The sequence below is a fragment of the Alosa sapidissima genome, chromosome 5, assembly GCF_018492685.1.
Source record: "Alosa sapidissima isolate fAloSap1 chromosome 5, fAloSap1.pri, whole genome shotgun sequence".
Classification (NCBI taxonomy): Eukaryota; Metazoa; Chordata; class Actinopteri; order Clupeiformes; family Clupeidae; genus Alosa; species Alosa sapidissima.
In genome coordinates this window covers 9,541,843-9,563,770 of record NC_055961.1, presented here as the reverse complement: position 1 = coordinate 9,563,770, position 21,928 = coordinate 9,541,843, and the positions used below count along the sequence as shown (strand labels likewise).

At 44.0% G+C, this 21,928-nt stretch overlaps 2 protein-coding genes across 6 annotated transcripts in view; both read left to right on the top strand.

The window, feature by feature from the left end:
• The first annotated feature begins 830 nt into the window (after positions 1–830).
• Positions 831–16,631, top strand: pacs1a (phosphofurin acidic cluster sorting protein 1a). Of its 5 annotated transcripts, none has more exons than XM_042092956.1 (25): positions 831–1,349; positions 4,300–4,387; positions 4,592–4,681; positions 4,965–5,090; positions 5,210–5,354; positions 5,648–5,730; positions 5,925–6,008; positions 7,633–7,692; positions 8,266–8,426; positions 8,652–8,745; positions 8,995–9,060; positions 9,237–9,343; positions 9,600–9,732; positions 11,256–11,360; positions 11,872–11,978; positions 12,392–12,546; positions 12,775–12,885; positions 12,968–13,053; positions 13,404–13,516; positions 13,692–13,734; positions 13,869–13,911; positions 14,058–14,199; positions 14,525–14,763; positions 14,915–15,034; positions 15,254–16,631. In XM_042092956.1, the coding sequence occupies exons 1-25, from the start codon at positions 1,195–1,197 to the stop codon at positions 15,370–15,372; spliced, it is 2,775 nt and encodes a 924-aa protein (XP_041948890.1). In that variant the 5' UTR covers positions 831–1,194; the 3' UTR covers positions 15,373–16,631. The 5 variants fall into 5 exon arrangements, with proteins under 5 accessions (XP_041948890.1, XP_041948891.1, XP_041948892.1 ...); XM_042092957.1 differs by having other exon boundaries at positions 832–1,349; positions 7,636–7,692; XM_042092958.1 differs by having other exon boundaries at positions 833–1,349; positions 12,968–12,997; positions 13,408–13,516.
• An 802-nt stretch (positions 16,632–17,433) lies between these two features.
• The window catches only part of zgc:165604 (uncharacterized protein LOC792578 homolog), a 6,297-nt gene continuing 1,802 nt past the window's right edge, over positions 17,434–21,928 (top strand). Inside the window, exons 1-3 of the mRNA XM_042092953.1 lie at positions 17,434–17,497; positions 19,285–19,439; positions 20,603–20,801. Coding sequence (XP_041948887.1) covers positions 17,434–17,497; positions 19,285–19,439; positions 20,603–20,801 — 418 coding nt within the window. The remainder of the gene's footprint in view (positions 17,498–19,284; positions 19,440–20,602; positions 20,802–21,928) is intronic.

Sequence of the window (21,928 nt, the reverse complement as noted above, 5' to 3'; positions counted from 1 at the left end):
TGGTGTCATTTGTATGCCCCCGACATTATTGCTGCGTAGGAAGGTGTCTGTCCCACAGCTGACAGAGGATAGTCAAACCGACACTCATGAAATAAATAATTTGAATAAATAAACACTTTTCTTGCAGAACTTATCTATCACGTGCGCGTGTGTATGAGCGCACGCGCGCACATATATGCACAGATCTATAAATAACATTTTACTGTTCAGCTTCTGTTTCATAGATTTCCACAACTCTACATTTAGTTTGAAACAATCACAAGATCCCAGATTCTCAACTGACGAGTATAGGTCAGTGAAAGACAGGGGAAAAAACAAGAGAAAATGCGGTAATGAAAAACACTTTCTAAAGTGCTTGTAACTAAGACATTGTTTCATAAATTACTGATTTATTCATTTAACAATAAGCACGCGCTACATAACAACAGGCACCAATTAATTATTATAATTCTGGCAGAGTCGGTTTACGTGTTAGGCTAGTGGCTCTACTTCCATTACGGCCCTGCGTATAGGCTACCATAGGCTATAATGAAATCCGCAGCGTGGGTGGCTACTTAAAGTGTTATGATTATGGATGCGGGTAGGCACTGATGTGATGGGAATGATGAGCGAGGGTTCAGGTATCAGAATGAACCTGTTTGGTTTATTTTGGAGATGGGTAGATCAATTAGCTTAACTACAAACAAAAATGCTATTTAATGACGTTGCCAACTCTGAATAGAAGCCGAGTAAAGTTAGATAGATAGATAATTGATTGACGGCCAGTTTTATACACCCCCACAAGTGTAAGTGCGTGTGTGAGAGAGAGCGAGAGCGCAGTTGGCTATCACTGCACAAACCAATAGGCCTATGTTGTGCATCCGTAATAAGAGGCGTAACTATCTTGGGGAGTTCAAGAGCAAATTTCCGCTTCCTGCTGTGAGAAACGTTCAACTTGTCAGGTCGGTGGAAAAGCCCAGCTGCTGCGCTGTCTGCGGAATGCAAGTATTGAGAGAGGACACGCGCGCACCAGCTACGAAGCAGTGACGAACAGCGGCTGTTGGCAGCGGTGGGAAAATGCTGGTGGTTACGTATGGAGGAATCAATCGAGTAACCTATGAGACGTGATCTCTATTGCCTTCACTCCTTAGGGCTGTTTGAATGGTTAAGGGAGCATCTAAATAGTCACCTCGTCTCCACGGAAAAATCCTCGTAATGACGGAGAAAGGAGGGCTCCCGCGGAGTGGAGCGGCTCCAGGACCGCACCTGCAACCGTTCAAGCCTGTCACAATGTCTTCTACTCGGCCGGTGCAGATGAACCTATATGCCACCTGGGAAGTTGACCGGTCATCTCCTAATTGTGTACCCAGGTAAGATTTCAAACGCCAAGTAGGCGCAAATAAACGTGCCGTGAAAGCCCAGATTCCGCTGATCGTTGGGTTGCGGTATGTCAACAATGTTACACTGGAACAGCATGGAAGCTAATCCACATCACGCTGTAGCCTGTTTTCAAATTCTTTCCATTGCTTGAAACTGTCCGCATTTCTAAAACCAATTAGCGACGAAGGCTGCTCGTAGACTGGTTTTGTGCTTTAAGCTAAAATTGTTTGCAACGATGTAGAAGTAGTTCCTCTACAAACGACACCTTTGGTCAAGGTGTGTCAGAAATCACCTAATAATCACCCATCGAGTACAGTTGTGAGAGGTGAGGGGGATACAATTATATGCATCGTCCATTTACAGTTACGATCATAGGAGGCTATTATGGAGGCTATTGTTTATATGATTGCAGTTTCTGTATAATTATGATGGCTGATGAGGTGCTCTGAAAGGGATGCTTTTGACCAGATACACCCTCATTAAACACCATCTAGGATAACTGTGTTAAAGATACATAGAACTTGTGAATGTATGTGAAATACTGCAAATGTGTGGGTATTGGTTGGGATTAGATTAGTTATTAGATTGTTTTGTGTGCCAGTTCAAGGGTAGCTTGTTACCCTAACAAAAGTGTTAGGGTAACAAGCTTTGAAAAGCTGTTTTCAATTTTGTTTATAATGAATGGGCTATTATCTGTTACTACCCCCCCCCCCCCTTCTGAAGGGAGAGAGTGTGTGGGGAGTCCCCTTTAGCTGGGTAAACTCTTAGGCTACGTTCTACATTCTGCTCATGTCATCCAGGGTCTTCATCGTGAGAGAGGTTGACGGATGGGAAGGGGACAAGGTGAGGCATGGGAACAGAGGTGGAAAGGAGGCACTGGCAGTGACATGTCCGAGATTTGAAAATACAAGGACTTGGCTGAGAGGAGATGTGTGAGAGCTCCCTACCTCTATGACTGACTATGTTGGAGGTGTTCATGTGGAGGAGGTCAGAATAAATCTGGGGGAAAAAAACAGTCGACAGTGCAAAGTGTAGGGAATTCATGTTGGAGTGGTCTAACATTGTCATATTCTATGCTGTGAGTAAATTTAATCAAGAAGCTTATGTAACTGAGAACATTACATCAAGTCACAATTGCTTGCATATATCCTAATCTTATTACCAGCTGGTCTGTGATCTTCTAGACATCATCTTCCTACTAGTATTACCTCATAATAGGGAAAAATGGACACATAAGTGAATTTGGCCTCAGGTTGTCAGAGTCTGATCAAATCGACTTACTCTTAGCTGCCTCGGGGACTGGCTTTGAAAGCCAGGGCCACTCTCCATTCTGCAGGTGTCCGATCCAGCCACCCTTGTGCTACATGCAGTGGGGTTAGGATTACCTTCACTTATTTGATGCATGTAGAGGGGTGGCTACAATATTGGAAGCACATACACAGAATATCTAGTCATTCTGGACCTACCCTTTGCCTTTAAAATGTTTCCACTCTTGTAGGAATGCTGTCGTACAATCTCTGAACTCAGTCACCCAGTTCTTTTAGGAACGGAGGAGGTGGAACTCTTTTTTTCACTCTTTGCACTCCAATAGAATTCAGTCATCAGTGTTTAGATCTTGTGATTGCGCAGGCCATCGAGGGTTACGGAGGAGCTGGTGGGATGGAACATCATGAGGGAGTGCTGTTTTTCATCATACTGTAGGTTAAACTTCATGCCAAACAGTCTTTGAGTGTAGTGAGTTTCACAAAATTGTCAAAGCATGTTACTTTGTCAAAGGCTCTCCCTCACGCCATGATGACGGTGTTTTTGGATATAAGCTCTCTCACACCAAGACATGTGAAGCTGGTTTTATAGAAGGTGGCTTAAGGACAGCAAAATTTGAGATGCAATTTGAATCTGTTTAGGATTATCTTAATGTAATGTTCTATAAAATTGTACAATAAATATGATTAGATGGTTTAAGGACAGCAAACTTTGAGATCCAATTTGAATCTGTTTAGGATTATCGTGATGCAATTTTCTGTAAAATTGGACAATAAATATGATTAGAAGCAATGGAGACATATTGATCTGTCTGCTGAGAGAGGCAGAGTGGGAGCTGAAGGGTATCTGTGTAGATTCACAAAATGAACTGATTTGGCTGGGATTAGGGTTGTGTTCGCACATTTCGGCACTGACACACATGATTAAGTTGAACAATTTAAGTGTTTGTTTTTACTTTCTCTTACATGTCCCTTATATCACATTTGTCTTTCTGTGTAGATAGATTCTCCATCTTCAGCCAGGCACATGCCATGACATTCACAGCTCAGATCTTACAACTTCTCTCTTTCACTCTGGCTGAAGATTTATGTCCTTATCTAATATCCTTAATGGGACTCCGTTGGCTGCAACACCAACAATTCCCCCCTGACACATTGTCCCTGAAGTCCAGGGTGACATTTCCTGTTTTACTTCAGAGCAGGGCCCTGACAGCCTTCTGAGTTATGTGTGACGGCTGATTTATGATGCCATCTTAAATATGCTTTTTAAGATGAATTTTGTAGTGTTACACATTTAGATTCTTCTTCTCGAGTCACTACAGTTGTTTTAGTAAGGAAAACTAATTGAAACCACTCATACACAATAAGACACCTTTAGCTAAATTGGATGATTCCTACAGATATATTTCTTCTGTTTTTGTCAGTGTCAGTCCAGTCTGGCACTGCACTGTTTACTCTTGCCTGAGGTGTGAGCTGTTAAGTAATGGAACATCTCTCTCTGCCTCTCTCTCTCTCTCTCTCTCTCTCTCTCTCTCTCTTTTTCTTTCTTTCTTTCTTTCTTTCTTTCTTTCTTTCTTTCTTTCTCTCTTTCTCTCTTTCTCTCTCTCTCTCTCTCTCTTTCTCTCTTTCTCTTTTTCTTCTCCTCCTCCTCCTCCTCTTCTCAATTTCTCTCCCCCAGGATCTTCAGCATCACTTTGAAGAAGCTTGTGATGTTGAAAGAGCTGGATCGTGATCTCACATCAGTTGTCATTGCCGTCAAACTTCAGGTTAATCTTTTTTTTTTATATACATTTATTTGAGATCCCAAGAACCAGGTGAATTGTACAGAAGTCACTTGTCCCAGTAATGTGAGCCCTGATTCTGTGCAAAGCAGTTATCTGTTAATATAAGGACTTCATCTCCATAGGCTATTCAGTTGTGCTTTACAGTAACTTATTATCCTGCTTTCAATAACCACTGTATCTTTTCAGGGTTCAAAACGAATTCTGCGCTCCAATGAAATCCTTTTGTCCTCAGCTGGTTTGACTGAGACTGATCTGCAGTTGACTTTCTCCTTACAGGTAAGAGATCTCTAATATTCTCTTTTAAACTGTTGAGAGCATAGCTCAGACTTTAAATGAGTTTAGTTTGCGTAAAACGGCACCTGCTTTTGAATGTAAGCATAGTACAGTGCCTCAAGCCGTGCCATAACAATTCCAGCCCATCAAGACATTGTTTTAAGAGAACGGAAGCAAAGGATGTAATTTGATTGGCTGTCGAGTTCAAATATCAGCAATCTTTCACCAGCATTGTGGACTATACCTTTAAGCTGTTTGCTATATCCTCTCCTCTTTTCTTGCTCAGTATCCTCACTTCCTCAAGAGAGATGCCAATAGACTCCAGATAATGTTGCAGCGGCGCAAGAGGTACAAGAACCGCACCATTCTGGGCTATAAGACCCTCGCTCTGGGCCTCATCAACATGGCAGAGGTAAGATGGTGAGAGCACCCAGTTCCACTGACACCTGCCCAGTCAGTGGAGGCCACTTTGTTTAGGTGTTGACAGGAAGTTGAGACATGTTACTCTTACCTGCCTCACTTCCTGTTCAGGTGATGCAGCATCCCTCTGAGGGGGCTCGCGTTCTGGGCCTGCACACCACGGTGAAGGACACCGCTCTGCCCGTGGCGGAGATCCGGGTGTACTCCCTGTCCAGTCAACCTATCGATCACGAGGGTCCCAAAACCAAGCTATCAGGTAAGCTAAGAAAGGCCAAAGCTAGCCTAGTCTAGGCCATCCCAATCTGCAGTAGTAAATATAGTGTATGCCATTTCCGTGAATTGGAATGAAGGATTCAATTATAGTACGTTCTTTTATTTCCACATGTACAATATCATGATGTAGGCCACATTCAGAAGTCCCTGAATGCAATAACATGAACATGGCATCAAAAATGACCTTATTTAATCCATTGAGCATCAACTCGTGTTTATGATCCCTGATATTGATATAGCTGTTGTTATGTTTGTCCACCTCTGTGCTGACAACAGACCGCTCCCCAGACATCGACTACTCTGAGGAAGAGGAGGAGAGTGACTCATCTGAACAGGAAGGCAGCGATGACCCGCTCCAGGTTCGGACAACAGCACAGACGAGAGGCAGTGTGTGTGTGTGCGCGTGTGTGTGTGGGCATGAGTGGGACAAACTCCGCTTTTAGCATGTCGCTGGGCTGCGTAGGAATTTGAGTGTGTGTGTCACGTTAGAATGGCTGACTAATTTGAGGGTTGTTTTTTTTATTTTTTTTATGTGTCTTGTCTTTCATGGCAGTACCCTTTTGATGATGAGGATGAGGTGAGGAAGAAAAAGCCAAGACACAAACTGACCACAGCTGCATCAATCACGCGAGCAAATGTAAGGACATGGCCACACCACAGCATGATCCAGTAGATGATGGATAATAGATGGCTAATGAACGAATAGATTAACTTAAACTTGGTACTTTCTTGTCTTTAAGCCTCACATGATGGTGTAGGTGGGGCATGTATGATAGTGACCGGTAGTAGTAGCAGGCCAGACGTTGCTGGGCCATATCTGCAGTCTCCTGGCTATCATCCCACTGAAGCACTATTCAGCACACAGACTCCGTCATTAACTCTTTTTAAGATCAAGGAGGGTTGGTCCCAGCCGTGGCGTGACTGGCTGGGCCACCTGCACCGTACGTTGGCGACCCGGGTTCGATTCCCGCCCCGTGGTCATTTCCGGATCCCACCCCAACTCTCTCCCGCTCGCTTCCTGTCATTCTCCCCTGTCCTGTCATTAAAAGGCATAAAAAAAAAAATTAAAAAAAAAATATATATATATATAATAAAAAAGGGAGGGTTCAGTTACCTTTAGCTACTTAGCTGGATAAACTTACAGTGCATATGGAAAGCAGAAAGTATTCACAGCACTTCACTTTTTCCACATTTTGTTATGTTTCAGACTCCTCTTAAAATTGATTCAATTATTTATTTTTTTCTCATCAATCTACACACAATACTCCAACACCCCACAAAAAGCAAGTGTTTGTTGTGTTTTGTAAATAATCTATTTACATAAGTATTCACACCTTTTGTTATGACACTTGCCATTGAGCTCTGGTGCATCCTACTTCTATCAATGGTCCTTGAGATGCTTCTACAGCTTGATTGGAGTCCACCTGTGCCTAAATGAATTCACTGGACATTATTAGGAGAGGCACGCATCTCTTTATATAAGGTCTCACAGTTGATGGTGTATGTCAGAGTGAAAACCAAGCCACAAGGCTTTCAGTCTTTTAATTTCGTATACATTTACAAAACACTCCAAACACTTGCTTTTTTGTGGGGTGTTTGAGTATTGTGTGTAGAGTGATGAGAGAATAAATAATTGAATCCATTTTAAGATGAGTCTGAAACATTACAAAATGTGGAGAAAGTGAAGCACTGTGAATACTTTCCGTATACACAGTATGATGGCCAGTCCTGTACTTCTCATAACATTTCTGAAGTCTCACTGCTCTGAAAGTGGCAGCATTTGGATCAGGTATTGTTCCACAGTTTCCCTTTAGGCTGTTCGCTTTCAAAGAAAGTCACAAGATAATCATGCTGCTTCCTCATTCACCACAGCAGTTTGCCCGTGGCAGCGAAGTCTAAGCAAAACAAATGCGAGCAGATTGGGAAGTTGACATGCTCTGTCCACTACCCTCTGTGCCAGACACATCACAATAGCCTGTAGGCACGACTTCACCCCACACCCCCTCCCTGTCTCCCTCCCACTGACCCTTGTGGCCTGAGAGTGTTCATGTCTCTGACAATTATTAAGTGAACAGGCCTGTCAGTAATTGTAACCGTAAGGATGCGTCATGTCCTTGTTGATAGCTGCATTTTTTTTAAATGCTGTTTTGATGTTCTGGCTTGAGTTGACATCCCTGTCCTGTGCTGGGATTTTAGGACCGCATCCTATGGGCATTGATGGTCTTGTTTTCGGTCTGCTTATAACTTGTTTTGTTTCTCAGCAGCCTAACATCAAGCAAAAGTTTGTGTCCTTGCTGAAAAGGTTCAAGGTGTTTGATGAGGTAAATAATCAAGCCCTAAAAATACTGTTTTAATCCCTCTTTCTCTCTCTCCCTCCCCCCATTTTTCCTCTTTTCTCTCCCCCTGCCTTGAGCTCCTCTTTCCCACCTTTAGGGAAGATAATCGTTACCGAATCTCTTATTTAAAGTTGCAGTTGGCATGATATTCACTGAAACCGACACTATGCTCTGACAGAACAACATAAATCAGCCGGTTTTAGGAAAAATCCACAGCTCCCGGTTCCTCTGGTCCAATCAGAGCAGGGCTGTGTGAGATCTGACTGTCTATCACAGTCTGGTGCGCACTGACGAGCATAAACTCAATTAGAGGGTGCTCGGTGGTAGTGGGGGAGGGGCATGAGAGTTGTAAACATTCAAAATTTTGGCTAAGTCCCCTCAATCGGTCAGACTTGCCAACTGCAGCTTTAACCCGAAATGACGAATCTCTTCTTAAAATGAAATGACAAGCACATTTGATAAAATGAGGCTGACGTCCCTGGATCGACTAATTGTGTTGTATCATGAATGATGGCTGTACGTGTGAGAGGTGACCTTCTTGTATTCCTTTTGGCTCAGGTGGGCTTTGGCCTGGACCACGTGTCTCAGGAGCAGATCCAGGATGTGGAGGAGGACCTGGACGACCTTTACGACAGCCTGGAGATGTACAACCCCAGCGATAGCGGCCCAGAGATGGATGATACAGACAGCATCATCAGTACACCCAAGCCAAAGCTCAGGTCTCACACATACTGTACATACACCCCCTCATACTGTACACATACATGCAGTAGATTCACATGTATGAATGTTCTCTCTCTCCCTCTTTGTTTGTGTGTTTGTCTGTTTGTTTGTCTGTCTGTTTGTTTATTTATTTGTTTGTTTCTTCCTTCCTTACTTCTATAACACAATCCTGTTTGTGAAGGTGAATTATCCATGAATCTTTTCCCTGCTCTCGTCTGCAGACCGTTCTTTGAGGGCTTGTCCCAGTCCAGCTCTCAGACTGAGTTTGGCAGCCTGAACAGCAGATGCAGCCATGGCAGGGACACCCTGAGCACAGTGAGTGGGCCAGCTCTAGGACAGAGATTCACTCGCTTCCTAATCAGCCTCTTTCAAGTTTACAGAGACACAGATAACAGATCTCCTTAAAAAAATCAATTTGACAAAGATTGTGAATCTGCATATTCTTTTGCATCTCCAGACTGTAATCTCTCACTGACACTTTTCCAGGCTCTCTGAAAATGTGGATACTTTTCTGCTTTAAAATTATGGATGTAGCTTGATGTTCTTCTCACCCTTTTTTCTCAGATGGACTGTAGATTGAAGCGGTCCAGCAGCGGACACCTGGACGATAACTCCGAGTCAGATGCGCTGGTGAGGCAAACCAAATCTTCAGAATCTTACGGCAGACCAGCTTTTATTTAGTTTTATTTTACTCACAATGTACCTCCTGTTGCATCGGTCTCTTTCCTTCTTTCTCTTTCCCTCTATCTCCCTATTTCTTTCTCTCCTTTTTTCTATTTTTCTCTGTCTCTGTTTTTCATTCATAGGAGCTTACAGAGCTGGAGGTTCTGGCTGATGTCACCCCCTGCATAACCCTGTCAGTAGCTGAAAGGCCACGGACTCCTCTGAAGAATCAGAGCATATCTTCTCCTAGGTCTGTGAAACCACGGCCTGGCTCAGAATACCCAGACCCTTATTTCCATGGCTAATTATGTTGGTGTTGGAGCTGACAGATGTAGCAGATTTGGGCTCCATCCCACACGCATAAACACAGTGCCTCATTTGTGCCCTTGTTATCTTTGGCAGATCATAGTAATACAGAGACAAGCAAGGACACAGCTGTGTTGTTTATACCCAGAATGCAGTTTGGCTCAGCCTCATGTGTGTTATGTGCTCCTCCTGACCTGCAGACTGGACGGGGACCGCACGCCCAGGCAGCGGCGTGGGACGCCCATGCGGGAGCGGCAGCTGTCCAAGCCCCTGAGTGAGCGCACCAACAGCTCCGACAGCGAGAGGTCGCCGGACCTCAACCTCACACCACAGGTGCAGACAGACGTACACGTTTCTCGTGTGAACCTAGTGAACCTTGGCTCTCTCCCCATAATATGGAGCCCTGTATTTGAGCTCTACGCTGCACAGTGCAGTTTCAGGGGTGCAGTTTGTATAGCAGTTTGACCACCATACTTTAAATGTAAATCTCCAATAATGTAAACTGTAAATGTCTTACTGTCGCAGAATAAAGACTATGAAATCACAAGATAAACTGAAATGAAACGTAGGAGGCGGGTGCTTTTAAATCTCGGAGTTGAGTTGGCTGTAGGAGGTGGGGACATTACTTGTTGGGGAAATTGAGTCAGAAGTTTAGCCTACGGTGAGTTTTACTTTCTATTTCATCACTTTTCGCTTCTGCAGAGTCTTTGGTGCTCTGGTGGGAGACGAGGCTGCTGAATCAGGGCTGCCTCGGGGGCTGTTGCCTCAGCCTCAACCTCAGCTCCCTCTCCCTCTCTCTCGCTCTCCAGCTCTATGGGATTAGGCTTGGTGTGGGTGGTGCGTGGTGGTGGATGCGCTTTTATGTTGCCAGTGAACAAGAGTGGGCAGCAATTCGCCCTTATGTAACTCCCCGAGGTCCCAGTGTGGATTCGGATGACTCAGTATATATGACTAATGTTTGCTTCTCCACGACGGCTTTATGTGTGGGTATTTGAACGTCTCTCTGGAGTCTCTAATGATTGCCATTGGCCATTAGGAGTTCCCTGTAGTTCGGAGGGAAGTGTGGTGAGATCTGACAGGACTGGCATGCGCTGTCAAGCCTCTGGGGGGCCTTTGCTGTTTGCTTGTCTGTGACATTGGCTGGCCGTTTGAAGTTGGTAAGGGACAGCTCCAGCCTGCTATCATCATGATTCTGACTTGCTATGCACCATCTTTTAGCTATGCTTCAGTAGGCTTAGCCTGCAGATCTCCAAACTCCCATGCCAATTCATTAAGAGAAAAGGCCAGGGCCTCAGCTTGTCACTGTGTAATGATTAGGGGTGCTCAGATATATCGGCCCAACATTGTTGTCGGCTGATATTTGCCTTGTTGACTGGTATCGGCCTATCGGCAAATAATGTGACATTTAGCGATGGCAGTGGTTGGTGTTTATCTGTTTTGTGGCCTCAATTCTGTACTAGCTAACATTGTGTTATACGCAGACGAGCACATTTAGAGACAATGCTGTGAAGGGCTGAAAGACTTGAAAATGATTCCGTTTTTTTAATAATATAAAAAAAAATGTCAGTATCTTCGCTGGTTATTGGTTGAATTGGTTATTTTACATCGGTGTCAGCCTAGAATTTCACAATTGGTGCTTGCTTAGTGGTGATTGTTGGCATAAATACTGTTGAGCATTTCCACATTTTGTTAACAAGGGGTGTGGCTGGGGTTTAAAACCATGACTCCTCACAACTGTATGATGTTAATGTTAATAATTTACTTGTTTACTTGCTTGCGTACCCGTTGTCTCCGTATTCAGCTGTACTGAGATCTGTTAACCACACATTTTTGTGTTGTGAATCTGTGATTTGAAGATGCCGAGGAAGATTGTGTACGACCAGCTGAATCAGATCCTGCTGTCAGACAGCGCCCTGCCAGAGAGCCTGATCCTGGTCAACGGCACTGACTGGCAGGGACAGGTGAGACTCACCCCTTCCTTCCTTTCCTTCTGCCCTCATCCACGTCCACTGTTATTCTTTTACTTCACTCTGCTGCATGCTGAGGCAGCAGAGAGACCTGATTAGAATTCACTCTGTGGAGCCTCCTGCTTCCCTAACAACAGCAGCCTCTTCTGTTGCTCTGCCACTTACTGAGTAGTGTTGGTCAGAACTTCTCCATTTGTCCACTGTCACGGATTGAGCGTCTAAAGTGGTCGTTTGTTTTGGCTGGGTGACGTGAGTTGTGTGTGTGTGTGTGTGTGTGTAGCTGCTGTTGTGACTTTGCAAGGTGACATTGCTGCTTTGTTGTGTCTGCAGTAAGATGTGAGTAATGTGTGTGTGCGTGTGTGTGTGTGTAGCTATTGTTGTGATTTTGTGAGGTGACATGGTTGCTTTCTTGTCTGCAGTAAGATGTGTGTGTGTGTGTGTGTGTGTGTGTGTGGCTGCTGTTGAAACTTTGTGAGGTGACATTGTTGCTTTCTTGTGTCTGCAGTATGTGTCCGAGGCCCTGCAGGCCCAGAGTCTGGCGGTGGTGAGCACCTGCTCCACATCTGAGATCCAGGCTGCCCTCTCCGCGCTGCTCAGCCGTATTCAGAAGTTGTGAGTGCAACCGATTAAGCGCACACGCACACGCACACACACGTACACACACATGCTTGCCACTTACTAGTGGACGGTTATTTGTTTGACTCTTGCATAATGTACTGTTTTAGTTGCTTATTTTAGTTACTTATTCAGAAGTTGTGAGTGCAATCGATTAAAGAGACACACACACACACACACACACACACACACACACACACAAGCTTGCCACTTACTAGTGGACGATTATTTATTTGATTCTTGCGTAATGTACTGCGTAATGTTTTAGTTGCTTGAGTTAAGTGAAATGCATCAAGGGAACTGTTTCTGTGTCCACAGTTCCAGAGGGTTCCTCTCTAAACATGGCTGTTCTAAACGTTCTGGAAGCAACTCCCTGCTCTCTGACCTACTCTCCTCTCTTGTGTCTGCAGCTGTAATTGTAACTCCACCACGCCCAAGCCAGTGAAGGTGGTGGCAGTTGGTGGACAGAGCTATCTGGGGGCCATCCTCCGCTTCTTTGTCTCTGAGCTGGCCAGCAAAACGTCCGACTGGCTTGGTCACATCAGGATCCTGGTAGTTCCTCTGGGTATGTTGACATGCCAGCCAGTTGTCACAACACAATGTCTACCTGCTCATGTGTTTATTGCGAGATACATGTTATGTTGACTATAATTGTTAAATTGCTGATTGTATTTCACTGATACTGTTCTAGTACTTTTTTTCAGTTTATCAGGCCAGCTGCCTGCTGTCATGCGTATCATCTGTAAAACCCATCAGCGGTCATTGTTCCTCCCTTTCGTCCGTCCACATGCAGGCTCTCACCCCGTGGCCAAGCACCTGGCCTCGCTGGATAATCGCTACAGCTCCTCCTTCCAGGACTCTGGCTGGCGGGAGCTGTTCAGCCGCGCAGAGTCCCCTCACACAGGTGCGCCCCCTCACACAGGTGCGCTCTCCCAACCACCTACATACTCACACAGGTACGCTCTCCCAACCACCTACTCACACAGGTGCGCTCTCCCAACCACCTACTCACACAGGTGCGCTCTCCCAACCACCTACTCACACAGGTGCGCTCTCCCAACCACCTACTCACTGTGTGGACGCCACATGTGGACCTTTTAAATGCCTGATTTCCAAAGCATATTGGAGGTTGACAAGCAATAAAAAGATGCATTGAGTGATTTTACTTGTTAACAGTATGATGTCAGTAAACAGTAGTACAGCCATTTTACATGTCCTCTTTTTGAAGTTTGTTTTTTCTTATATGCCCCCATTTCCCTGGGTTGGTTTTGCATTTCGGTTTGTCATGCTGTTTGAATATTGTTATGATAAGTCAGGAAGCATTTTCTTATCACAATCAGTACAATGCCCATGTCAAGATAACTAACATACTCAAGCATCCGTGCTTAACCATGTGTGTGTGTGTGTCACTGACTGCATGGTACAGATGTGGAGAGTGTGGATGTGGTGGGGAGGATCAGCCAGTACATCAGTGGCGCCTGCGTCACTCACCAGCTCCCCATCGCTGAGGCCATGCTCACCTGCAAGCCCAACACGTGAGTCAAGCCGCCTGCATCACGTCACGTCACGTCACTGAAGGAACTGTATGCATGTCACGTACATATTAAGGACCAACCCCCCCCCCCACCACCCTAGTGTCGGCAGTATTAAAATGACCCATTCTGCTCTGAGGATACTTCTCATGTGTTATTTTTTTTTATTGATGTTTAGACATGAAGAGGATTCCTGCCAGAAGTTTGTGCCATTTGTTGGTGTAAGTACAATAGAATTGTTCTGAATGAGTTTTAATATATATTAGATACAAATTGGGGAGATGGACTAGAAGTGGAAATGTACTGAGTAGCTTTGTTAAAGCGCCTAAGATGAACTGGTTTATCTTCAAAACAGATGGTGAAGGTTGGGCTTGTTGAGCCGAGTCCAGTGTTTACAGGTACAGTGTTTATATTTATACTATATTGAACAATCTACCAAATGAATTAATTATACTCTACTGGCTATAATGCCTTAAACTATTGAATGGATGATTTAAAACATGGGAGATGTTTTATGGGAGATTTGATGTGTGTGTGTCCTCAGGCGGAGACTGTGAGGAGAGCCTGTCTGTGTGTCTGTCTGTGCCCTCCACCTCACCCCCGGCACACGGATCAGCCGGCTCCCCCTTGAAGGATGCTGTAACCCCACCCCCTTCTCCTTCTCTCAGCGGATTGGCTGTTATGGGGTACGGAAGAAACGACACCACTGAATGCATGGAGTCCACTGTATCACATATGACTGAGAGCATACACAGTCACAGTTCTAGCTCTGGAAATGGGGAACAAACATAGTGGATTGGACTGAGCCATAAACCATTCCAGCCAATCAACATGTTGCCTCAGGAGCACAGAAGGGAGGGGTGTAATTTGATTGGGTGTGGTTGAACTGAGTGACATGTCAACAACTTTCTGCCAGGATTGTGGACTCGGATCATTAATTGCGAATGGTACGAAGTCAAACTTAAATAGTTTTATAAACTCCTGTCGCTGTGTTTGCTCTCCATTTCACAGGAGCCCGATCATGGCTCACGGGATGGACGCCATTGGCCTGCAGGTGGACTACTGGGCCGCTACGGCGCCAGACAAGCGCAAGGAGGGCGAGCGACGCGAGGCGGGCACCAAGAACACCCTGAAGAGCGCCTTCCGCTCGCTGCAGGTCAGCCGGCTGCCCAGCTCGTCCTCGGCCGAGCTCCAGCACCTGGCCAACACCATGGCCATGACGGTGGTCACCAAGGAGAAGAACAAGAAAGGTGAATGAGCGCACGGTTAATACTGGTTAATACTTTATTTCACATGCATACCTCATGTTTGCATGGTGGAAAATGATGAAACGCTGCTGCCTATTATCTTTGTGAACGTTCACAGTCGTCCTTTCTGTTCAAATGTCCTTGATGTCCGCAGTCCCCACCATATTTCTTGGGAAGAAGCCAAAGGAGAGAGACATCGAGTCCAGGAGCCAAGTTATCGAAGGCATCACCAGACTTATATGCTCCTCCAAACAACAGCAGACCAGCCTGCGAGGTACAGACACATCCCCATAACATCACCTATCTCTGTGTCAGCCAATGTGACTACAATATGATACTCAACTGAGACGTGAAATTGTTAAGTTGCATACAGCAAGTATAACATTCACTTATAATATTCACTATGAAGGGCTTAGAAACAGAGAGACTGGAATGACTTTAAGCTGCTCAACTTATAAGGAACCGTTCTAAGCAGATGTGTTCTGTCTCTCAGTGTCTGTAGATGGCCTGGAGTGGAACGACGTGAAGTTCTTCCAGCTGGCCGCCCAGTGGCCCACGCATGTGAAGTACCTCCCCGTGGGCCTGTTCGGCTACAGCAAACCGACCTCTTAGTGCCCACTCACACTCCGAGTCGATCTCATCAGGAGCTTCCTGGACACAGTGTTCTGGTGTTTTCCGTGACACAGTGTTCTGGTGTTTTCCGTGACACAGTGTTCTGGTGTTTTCCGTGACCGTGTTCTGGTGTTTTCCGTGACCGTTTGGCTTCCAGGGTGGGTGGATGGGGTTTAGCACCCCGGAGTTCTTTCAGCATCAATGAAATGATGAGGTGCTGAAACTCATTCTGTAATCTGTGGTTAACAACACCTCAAGTTACAATAACTGATGCTGAAGGCTAACTGATGCTGCATTGAGAAAAAGCCACACACTTCCATTTGAGCTGTAATTCCTTGTATGAGGCTGGATATTGTGTGTGTGCACTCTACAAACTAGTTCTCACCAGTGGGTTTTGCTGTTGATGTTGCATTTGTGCAATAACACTTGAACTTTGTGTTAATTTTATGGTGTTCAGTAAACAAACAATAGTGGAATATGATAATTACCTTTGACTTGATCCCTTGTATTGCAATAATGTGATCTATAGTGTAGTAGTTGAATCAGTCAAATATCTCATAAAAGATTTGTTTTTTTTTTTGCTTAAACCCCATCTTTTTTCTATAACACAGAGGCCTTGCCAAAAGAATATAGGCAGTTATTAGAGGACGTTTCCGTCGGCTTCAGAGAGAATTTGAAGTGGGCCTTAATTTCTAACATATTGAACGTTGCTATGGTTCCCCCAAACTAGTTTCTGTGAGTGACAGCTTCTTTGGTGGTTGCTTATTTGATTACTCAGTGTCTATAACATTAAACATTGTAGGATATACCATGCTGCTAATATGGACCAATGTGGCTTTCCAGTGTGAAGTGTTTTGTATGAATTGCCTTATTGTGAAATCGATGTGTACATATATTTAATGGATCTTTTTGAAACATGTATCTGCAAATTCTATGACTTGTCACAGATTTTTGTGAAAGAGATTCTTTTCATATGCTGCATTTTAAAAAAGGATCCGACCAGCAAGCACTTTGCTGTTACATTCCAGCTTTCTGTTTAGATTTTGCCAACATTCTGGTCAAGCACATTGTCAAGACTCAACCAAAAAAATAGAAACAGATTTTCCACTGCTTAGATGTTCAAATAACTGTAATCATATGACACTAGCTATTTCTGCATGTTGAATGATTCTGAAACATGTAGTGATTTTAATGTAACTGCCAATTTCAGGATGTTGGTGTACTGAAAAGCATAGGTAATAAAAAATATGTTTTTCATTTTTTTTGAGTGGCTATTTACTAAAACCTACCAGTATTTGATATATGCTACAGCAAATCTCTGTGATTAGGAGCACATCGTAAAACTTCCCACCTCATGCACACTTAATCACATCCCATTAAAGATTAAGGAGGAGGAACTAGCACAGTAATAGTGTGCTGTCTGGCCGCAGGGCCTGATGGTGGAGGTCAAAGATGCTGTTAAGAAACAGACTACAGAGCAGATGGCACCAGGCACATTCCAAAGCGCTTAAAATCGCCTTGGTGGTCAAATTCACTCAGACTATATGAAGTGCTGCTAAATATCCTGACAAATGTAGGGCAAGCGGTCTTTCCACCCCCTCTGAGGAAGACATAGGCTCTCCGAGATGATTGTAATCCTGTACAGATGGATGACGGCTCCCAAAGACATGATTAGGGGATCAAAACACGAGACAGGGTTCTCATAAGTCAGCTCAAATATCCTGACCTACATCCAAAAATGAAACGGGGAAAGTGACAAGGCAGACTTTCATTGTAATGTTTTTTATTTGATTTGATATGACACTAAACTATTTACTCACAGCAAAATGCAGTGCATCCTTCATGAACCATCTCTGGGCTGACCAGGAGGGCGGGGGGAACTAGTTGGGGGGGGGGGGGGGGGGGGGGTGGTAGTGGTGATCCTTGATTCGTCGCTCAATAATGTAATTATTTTTGCCCAGTCAATGCCAGGGCCTGGTGAGAGTGCAGGGAGGGGGTCGGAGAGAGGGACACACACACAACCACACACACACACACACAGCGGCTCATTGTGTGTCAGTGATGGGCTGCTCAGGATGGTGGCTGCTGTGGACCGCCTGCTTGCTGAACACCTTTCTGCAGCACAGTGAGTCCCCTGCTTAACCTCTCTCTTTATTATTAATGAGCACTAATGCATTACTAATAATTCATAAGTATTGGCTGGGGGTTGTTTCTGGGAACCAGTGTTTGCACAATGTCTACTGGAAATGTGTTGTGTTGATTCAGTTTACAATGTGTTTACAATATGTTATTAATAACAACAACAATGGTGATATATTCAACAAAATAAATTATGCTAAAAAGTAATTCTGATGGGCTGTTCATCAATTAAGAGGCACAAATAATGCTGACCACCATTTAAACATTACCCCAATCATTGCATGGTTTATCATTTGGAATGTTGATTAGGGCTTTATTATATGTAATATATAAGTCAAATTCATATTAGCAGTCGATCACAAATGTAAATGTAAACCTTTGTCAGTCGATTATTTCCACTCCACATGAATAATCTTATGCAAGGAGTGAATCAGTTTTAAATACTGTTTGAGGCATATTTTCAGACTTTGGTTAAACATCAAATCATAAAAAAAAATATTAACGTTTAGATGAAATCATATTAGAAATGTTTGTGATTTGGGCAGATGCATCAGAGAGCATCCAAATGAGCACAGATTCCTTTGTTCTCCCTCGGAGAGGCTCCATGGCTTCTCTGGCGGAGTCTGTCATGTGCAATTAGGCCTGATTTTCATTTCCCACACACTTACAAAGGGCCTGGGAATACCAACGCGATGAGGGAGGAGGTGTGTGTGTGTGTGTGTGTGTGTGTGTGTGTGTGATTATTACAGTAATGAGAGATGTAGAATGAGGACAGGAGGACGTGGCCTGTGCACAATAATTGGAGTGGGTGAATGGGATGAAATCAGTTCATCTGAATGGCAACTCACTCAAATGTGCAAAGTTATCATCGTGGCCATCGGAGAATGAGAAACGTATCCATGATAAGGCTTATTCTAGTATATTAAAGCAGATTAAGATAGAGGCCTTGCTTGCCTGAGGATCTCTATATTCTTGTACAGGGATTTCCAATTGATTGTGACCTAGGGATAACCATTCTGCAACCTGTGGACAACCATTCTGCAACCTGTGGACCACTATAATTGGGAGTGAGGAAAATAAAACAAAAATGTAATTACCCCGATTACCCCAGTAAAACTACATTAAAAATGTAATTACCCCGATTACCCCAGTAAAACTACATTAAAAATGTAATTACCCCGATTACCCCAGTAAAACTACATTATTGGATGCACGGTTGTGGAATGTGTATTCAGTAATGTAGTTTCACAATGGATAGGGATCGCTGGCTTCACAAACCAAAACCCCTATACTAGTACATTCTACAGTATATATATAATAGGCTAAGTTAGAGATCTGCCTGCTTGAGGACGAGTACATTTGCATTTTACATTTATTCATTTAGCAGATGCTTTTATCCAAAGCAACAGACATATGTCAATTATATTACAAGGGCCATTGTAACCTACAACCTAAAACCTTTAAGACTACTGCATGCTACCCCAGCTCCTTTCTATACTACTCTAGTATATTAATAGTAAGCTGAGGTAGAAGTCTGCTTGCTTGAGGACTATATATTCTAGTGTATTAATAGTTGTCTGAGTTAGAGGCCTGCTTGCCTGCTTGAGGACTATATTCTAGTGTATTAATAGTTGTCTGAGTTAGAGGCCTGCTTGAGGACTATATATTCTAGTGTATTAATAGTTGTCTGAGTTAGAGGCCTGCCTGCCTGCCTGTCCTTTTGTGTCTTGTGTGAGCTCAGTTGACCATGCTGTCCTCCTCTGCCCTTTCCAGGCGCGGTGCGTGTGATGGTGCGGGAGGCCAATGTGGAGGCCATCCAGGGGGACTCTGTGGTCCTGCCCTGCTCCTTCTTCACCATGATCCCCCTCTCGCGCCTCAACATCATCTGGACCGTAGCGCCAGTCTCAGACCCCGACTCTCCCTCACAGGTACTCACAACCCTGGATGAAAACCGCGCTGGTGTTCTGGAAAAGACACCTGTGTTTGCATGTTTAGTGCATTAGTGTGAATAAACATGATGTAGCTTTACAGATGGGTATCAAAAGCTTGTATGTAATGTGACCTCTGACACATCTGGATGCTTTGGTGGTTATGCAGAAACATCTGCATAAATGTGACAATGGAAATATATGTGTACATTTAGCTGGGGCTGTATTTTTAGACAAGGCTGCTGAATTCTGAACTATGTGGAGTGCAAATTCTGCAGTGACAACTGGGGCTTGGTTTCCTACAGACAGTAGAGAGCACAGCACTTTGCTATTCAAAGCTCAGAGAAACAGTAATTATAGTGTTGTGGGAGGATCAAAGTCTCAAATATGTGTGTGTGTGTGTGTGTGTGTGTGTGTGTGTGTGTGTGTGAGTGTGTGATAATGGAACTCAGTCCAGTGCAATAGAAATGAAAGGTTACGGACATCCATCCTATATTTTATTTTGCATGTTGACAATAAGTGGATGGAACCCCTTTGTGTTGCAGGTGATAGTGTATGACCAAGGGCAGGTGATTGTGTTGTAGGCCAGTGTTTCTCAAAGTGTGGTCCAGGGACCACCGGTGGTCCGCAAGCTATCCCAAGTGGTCCGCGAGCAGACATGGTGAAATATAATATAGATGAGTTGTTTGCCATATTGAACCAACTTGTATGTAAATCCAAACAGTTCTGCAACACTGCCTATGTAAGCTGTGCCAGTTGAAATCATATGAATCCTCTGAAACAATAAGCAAGGTGGTTCAGTGAGTAGGCCTATTGTAATATACTGTTGAAGTAGGTCTACTCTTTTTTTTTTTTTTAGCTAGGTGGTCCGTGAGTTTTTTTTTGTTTTTGGTTAAGTGGTCCTAGATAGATAGATAGATAGATAGATAGATAGATAGATACTTTATTGATCCCCAGGGGAAATTGAAGTCCTTGGTCTTCAAGTCCTTGGTCCTTGAAATTCAAGTCCTTGGTCCTTGGTCTGAAAAAGTTTGAGAAATACTGTTGTAGGCGATCGTGTATGACCAAGGGCAGGTTATTGTGTTGCAGATGATCGTGTGATCAAGGGCAGGTTATTGTGTTGCAGGTGATCGTGTGACCAAGGGCAGGTGATTGTGTTGCAGGTGATCGTGTATGACCAAGGGCAGGTGATTGAGAGCCCTGCCTTCACTGGCCGCGTAGGGTTCACAGGAATCCCGTGGAGTGCCGACGTGATCCTGAACGACACGCGTGTGTCCGACTCAGGCATCTATCGCTGCGTGGTCAGCAACCCTCCAGAGGTGGGAGATCCGGGGATCGGCGAACTCAGCCTGAGCGTACTGGGTAAGAGAGACCCCCTTTACCGCTCGGCTGATCCCAAAACTGACACCTTCCAACCTGTGATATTATGGCTTATGCATAGGCCTCATCACATCAGGGATTTCAAAAGTAATGTCTTTGTAAACTTATTAATAATACAGTAAGGATTCATACCATGTGTCAAAATGCATATCAAATTCATTATACTCACTTTTATACTTGCTCTCCTCACTCTTATCCAGAGTGGGCCATATGAATTGATCTGTGGTGATCTTGCCACTGGGAAAGTGAAACAACCCCCTCCTCTATCCTTGCCCTGCCCTTCCCTGTTTCAGCATTTCCTCCATGAAGCATTTGCTGTTCTTCATGCGTGAATGAGCTTCCTTGATGTGCACGTGGCCCTGCTGGGCACTTGATAATAGCCTGATGTTTTTGTCTGGAAATTGGCCTTTAATTAAAAATGCTCACTGAATTATTGGGTCCCATGCGGTGCTCTGCTAGCCTAATTCACACAAGATAACCACATTAACACTTTCTACAAGCACAGGAGTAAGCATCAACACCTCCCCTGCCCCCAATGAATTCTAGATAAACATTAGTTAACTCTGATTTGGCCTCAAGTGCTCTTGTTTACAATAGCTAACATTATTAAGTTCGTCACAGAGGCCATTCAAATTCATTTGATCTGTACTGATAAATTGAAATAAACACTGTAGTGTTCAGTGCTAGCCAGGGGAGCCATTTAACAGATGCAACATACGTAAGTAATTAGGGTCATGACACTTTGATATTGCCCCTATTTTTCCATCTAGCTCCATCTTGGATGACACCAGGGACCTAAATTGACATGACAATGACCACTGTGTTGTGTGTACTGTATTTTATGGATGTTTTATATATATGTACCGTGTCTGTGTTTGTCTGTGTATATATAAATATATATACATACATACAAACATGGTACATATATATATATATATATATATATATATATATATATATATATATATATATATATATACACACACACACACACAGTATAAACAATATCTACTCATCTATTACTTCTGTTTTGCAAGTCAAGTTATTCCTTGGGGATATTAAAGCGTTTTACTCTCCTCTCCTTTCTTCTTCATGTTCCTGCCTGGTCA

Excerpts from the sequence above, each read along its gene's own strand:
- pacs1a (XM_042092956.1), top strand. The coding sequence starts at position 1,195 with ATGACGGAGAAAGGAGGGCTCCCGCGGAGTGGAGCGGCTCCAGGACCG. Across the intron at positions 11,361-11,871 it reads GCACTGACTGGCAGGGACAG|TATGTGTCCGAGGCCCTGCA; the intron begins GTGAGACTCACC and ends TTGTGTCTGCAG. Across the intron at positions 13,054-13,403 it reads TCTCCCAACCACCTACTCAC|ACAGATGTGGAGAGTGTGGA; the intron begins TGTGTGGACGCC and ends TGACTGCATGGT.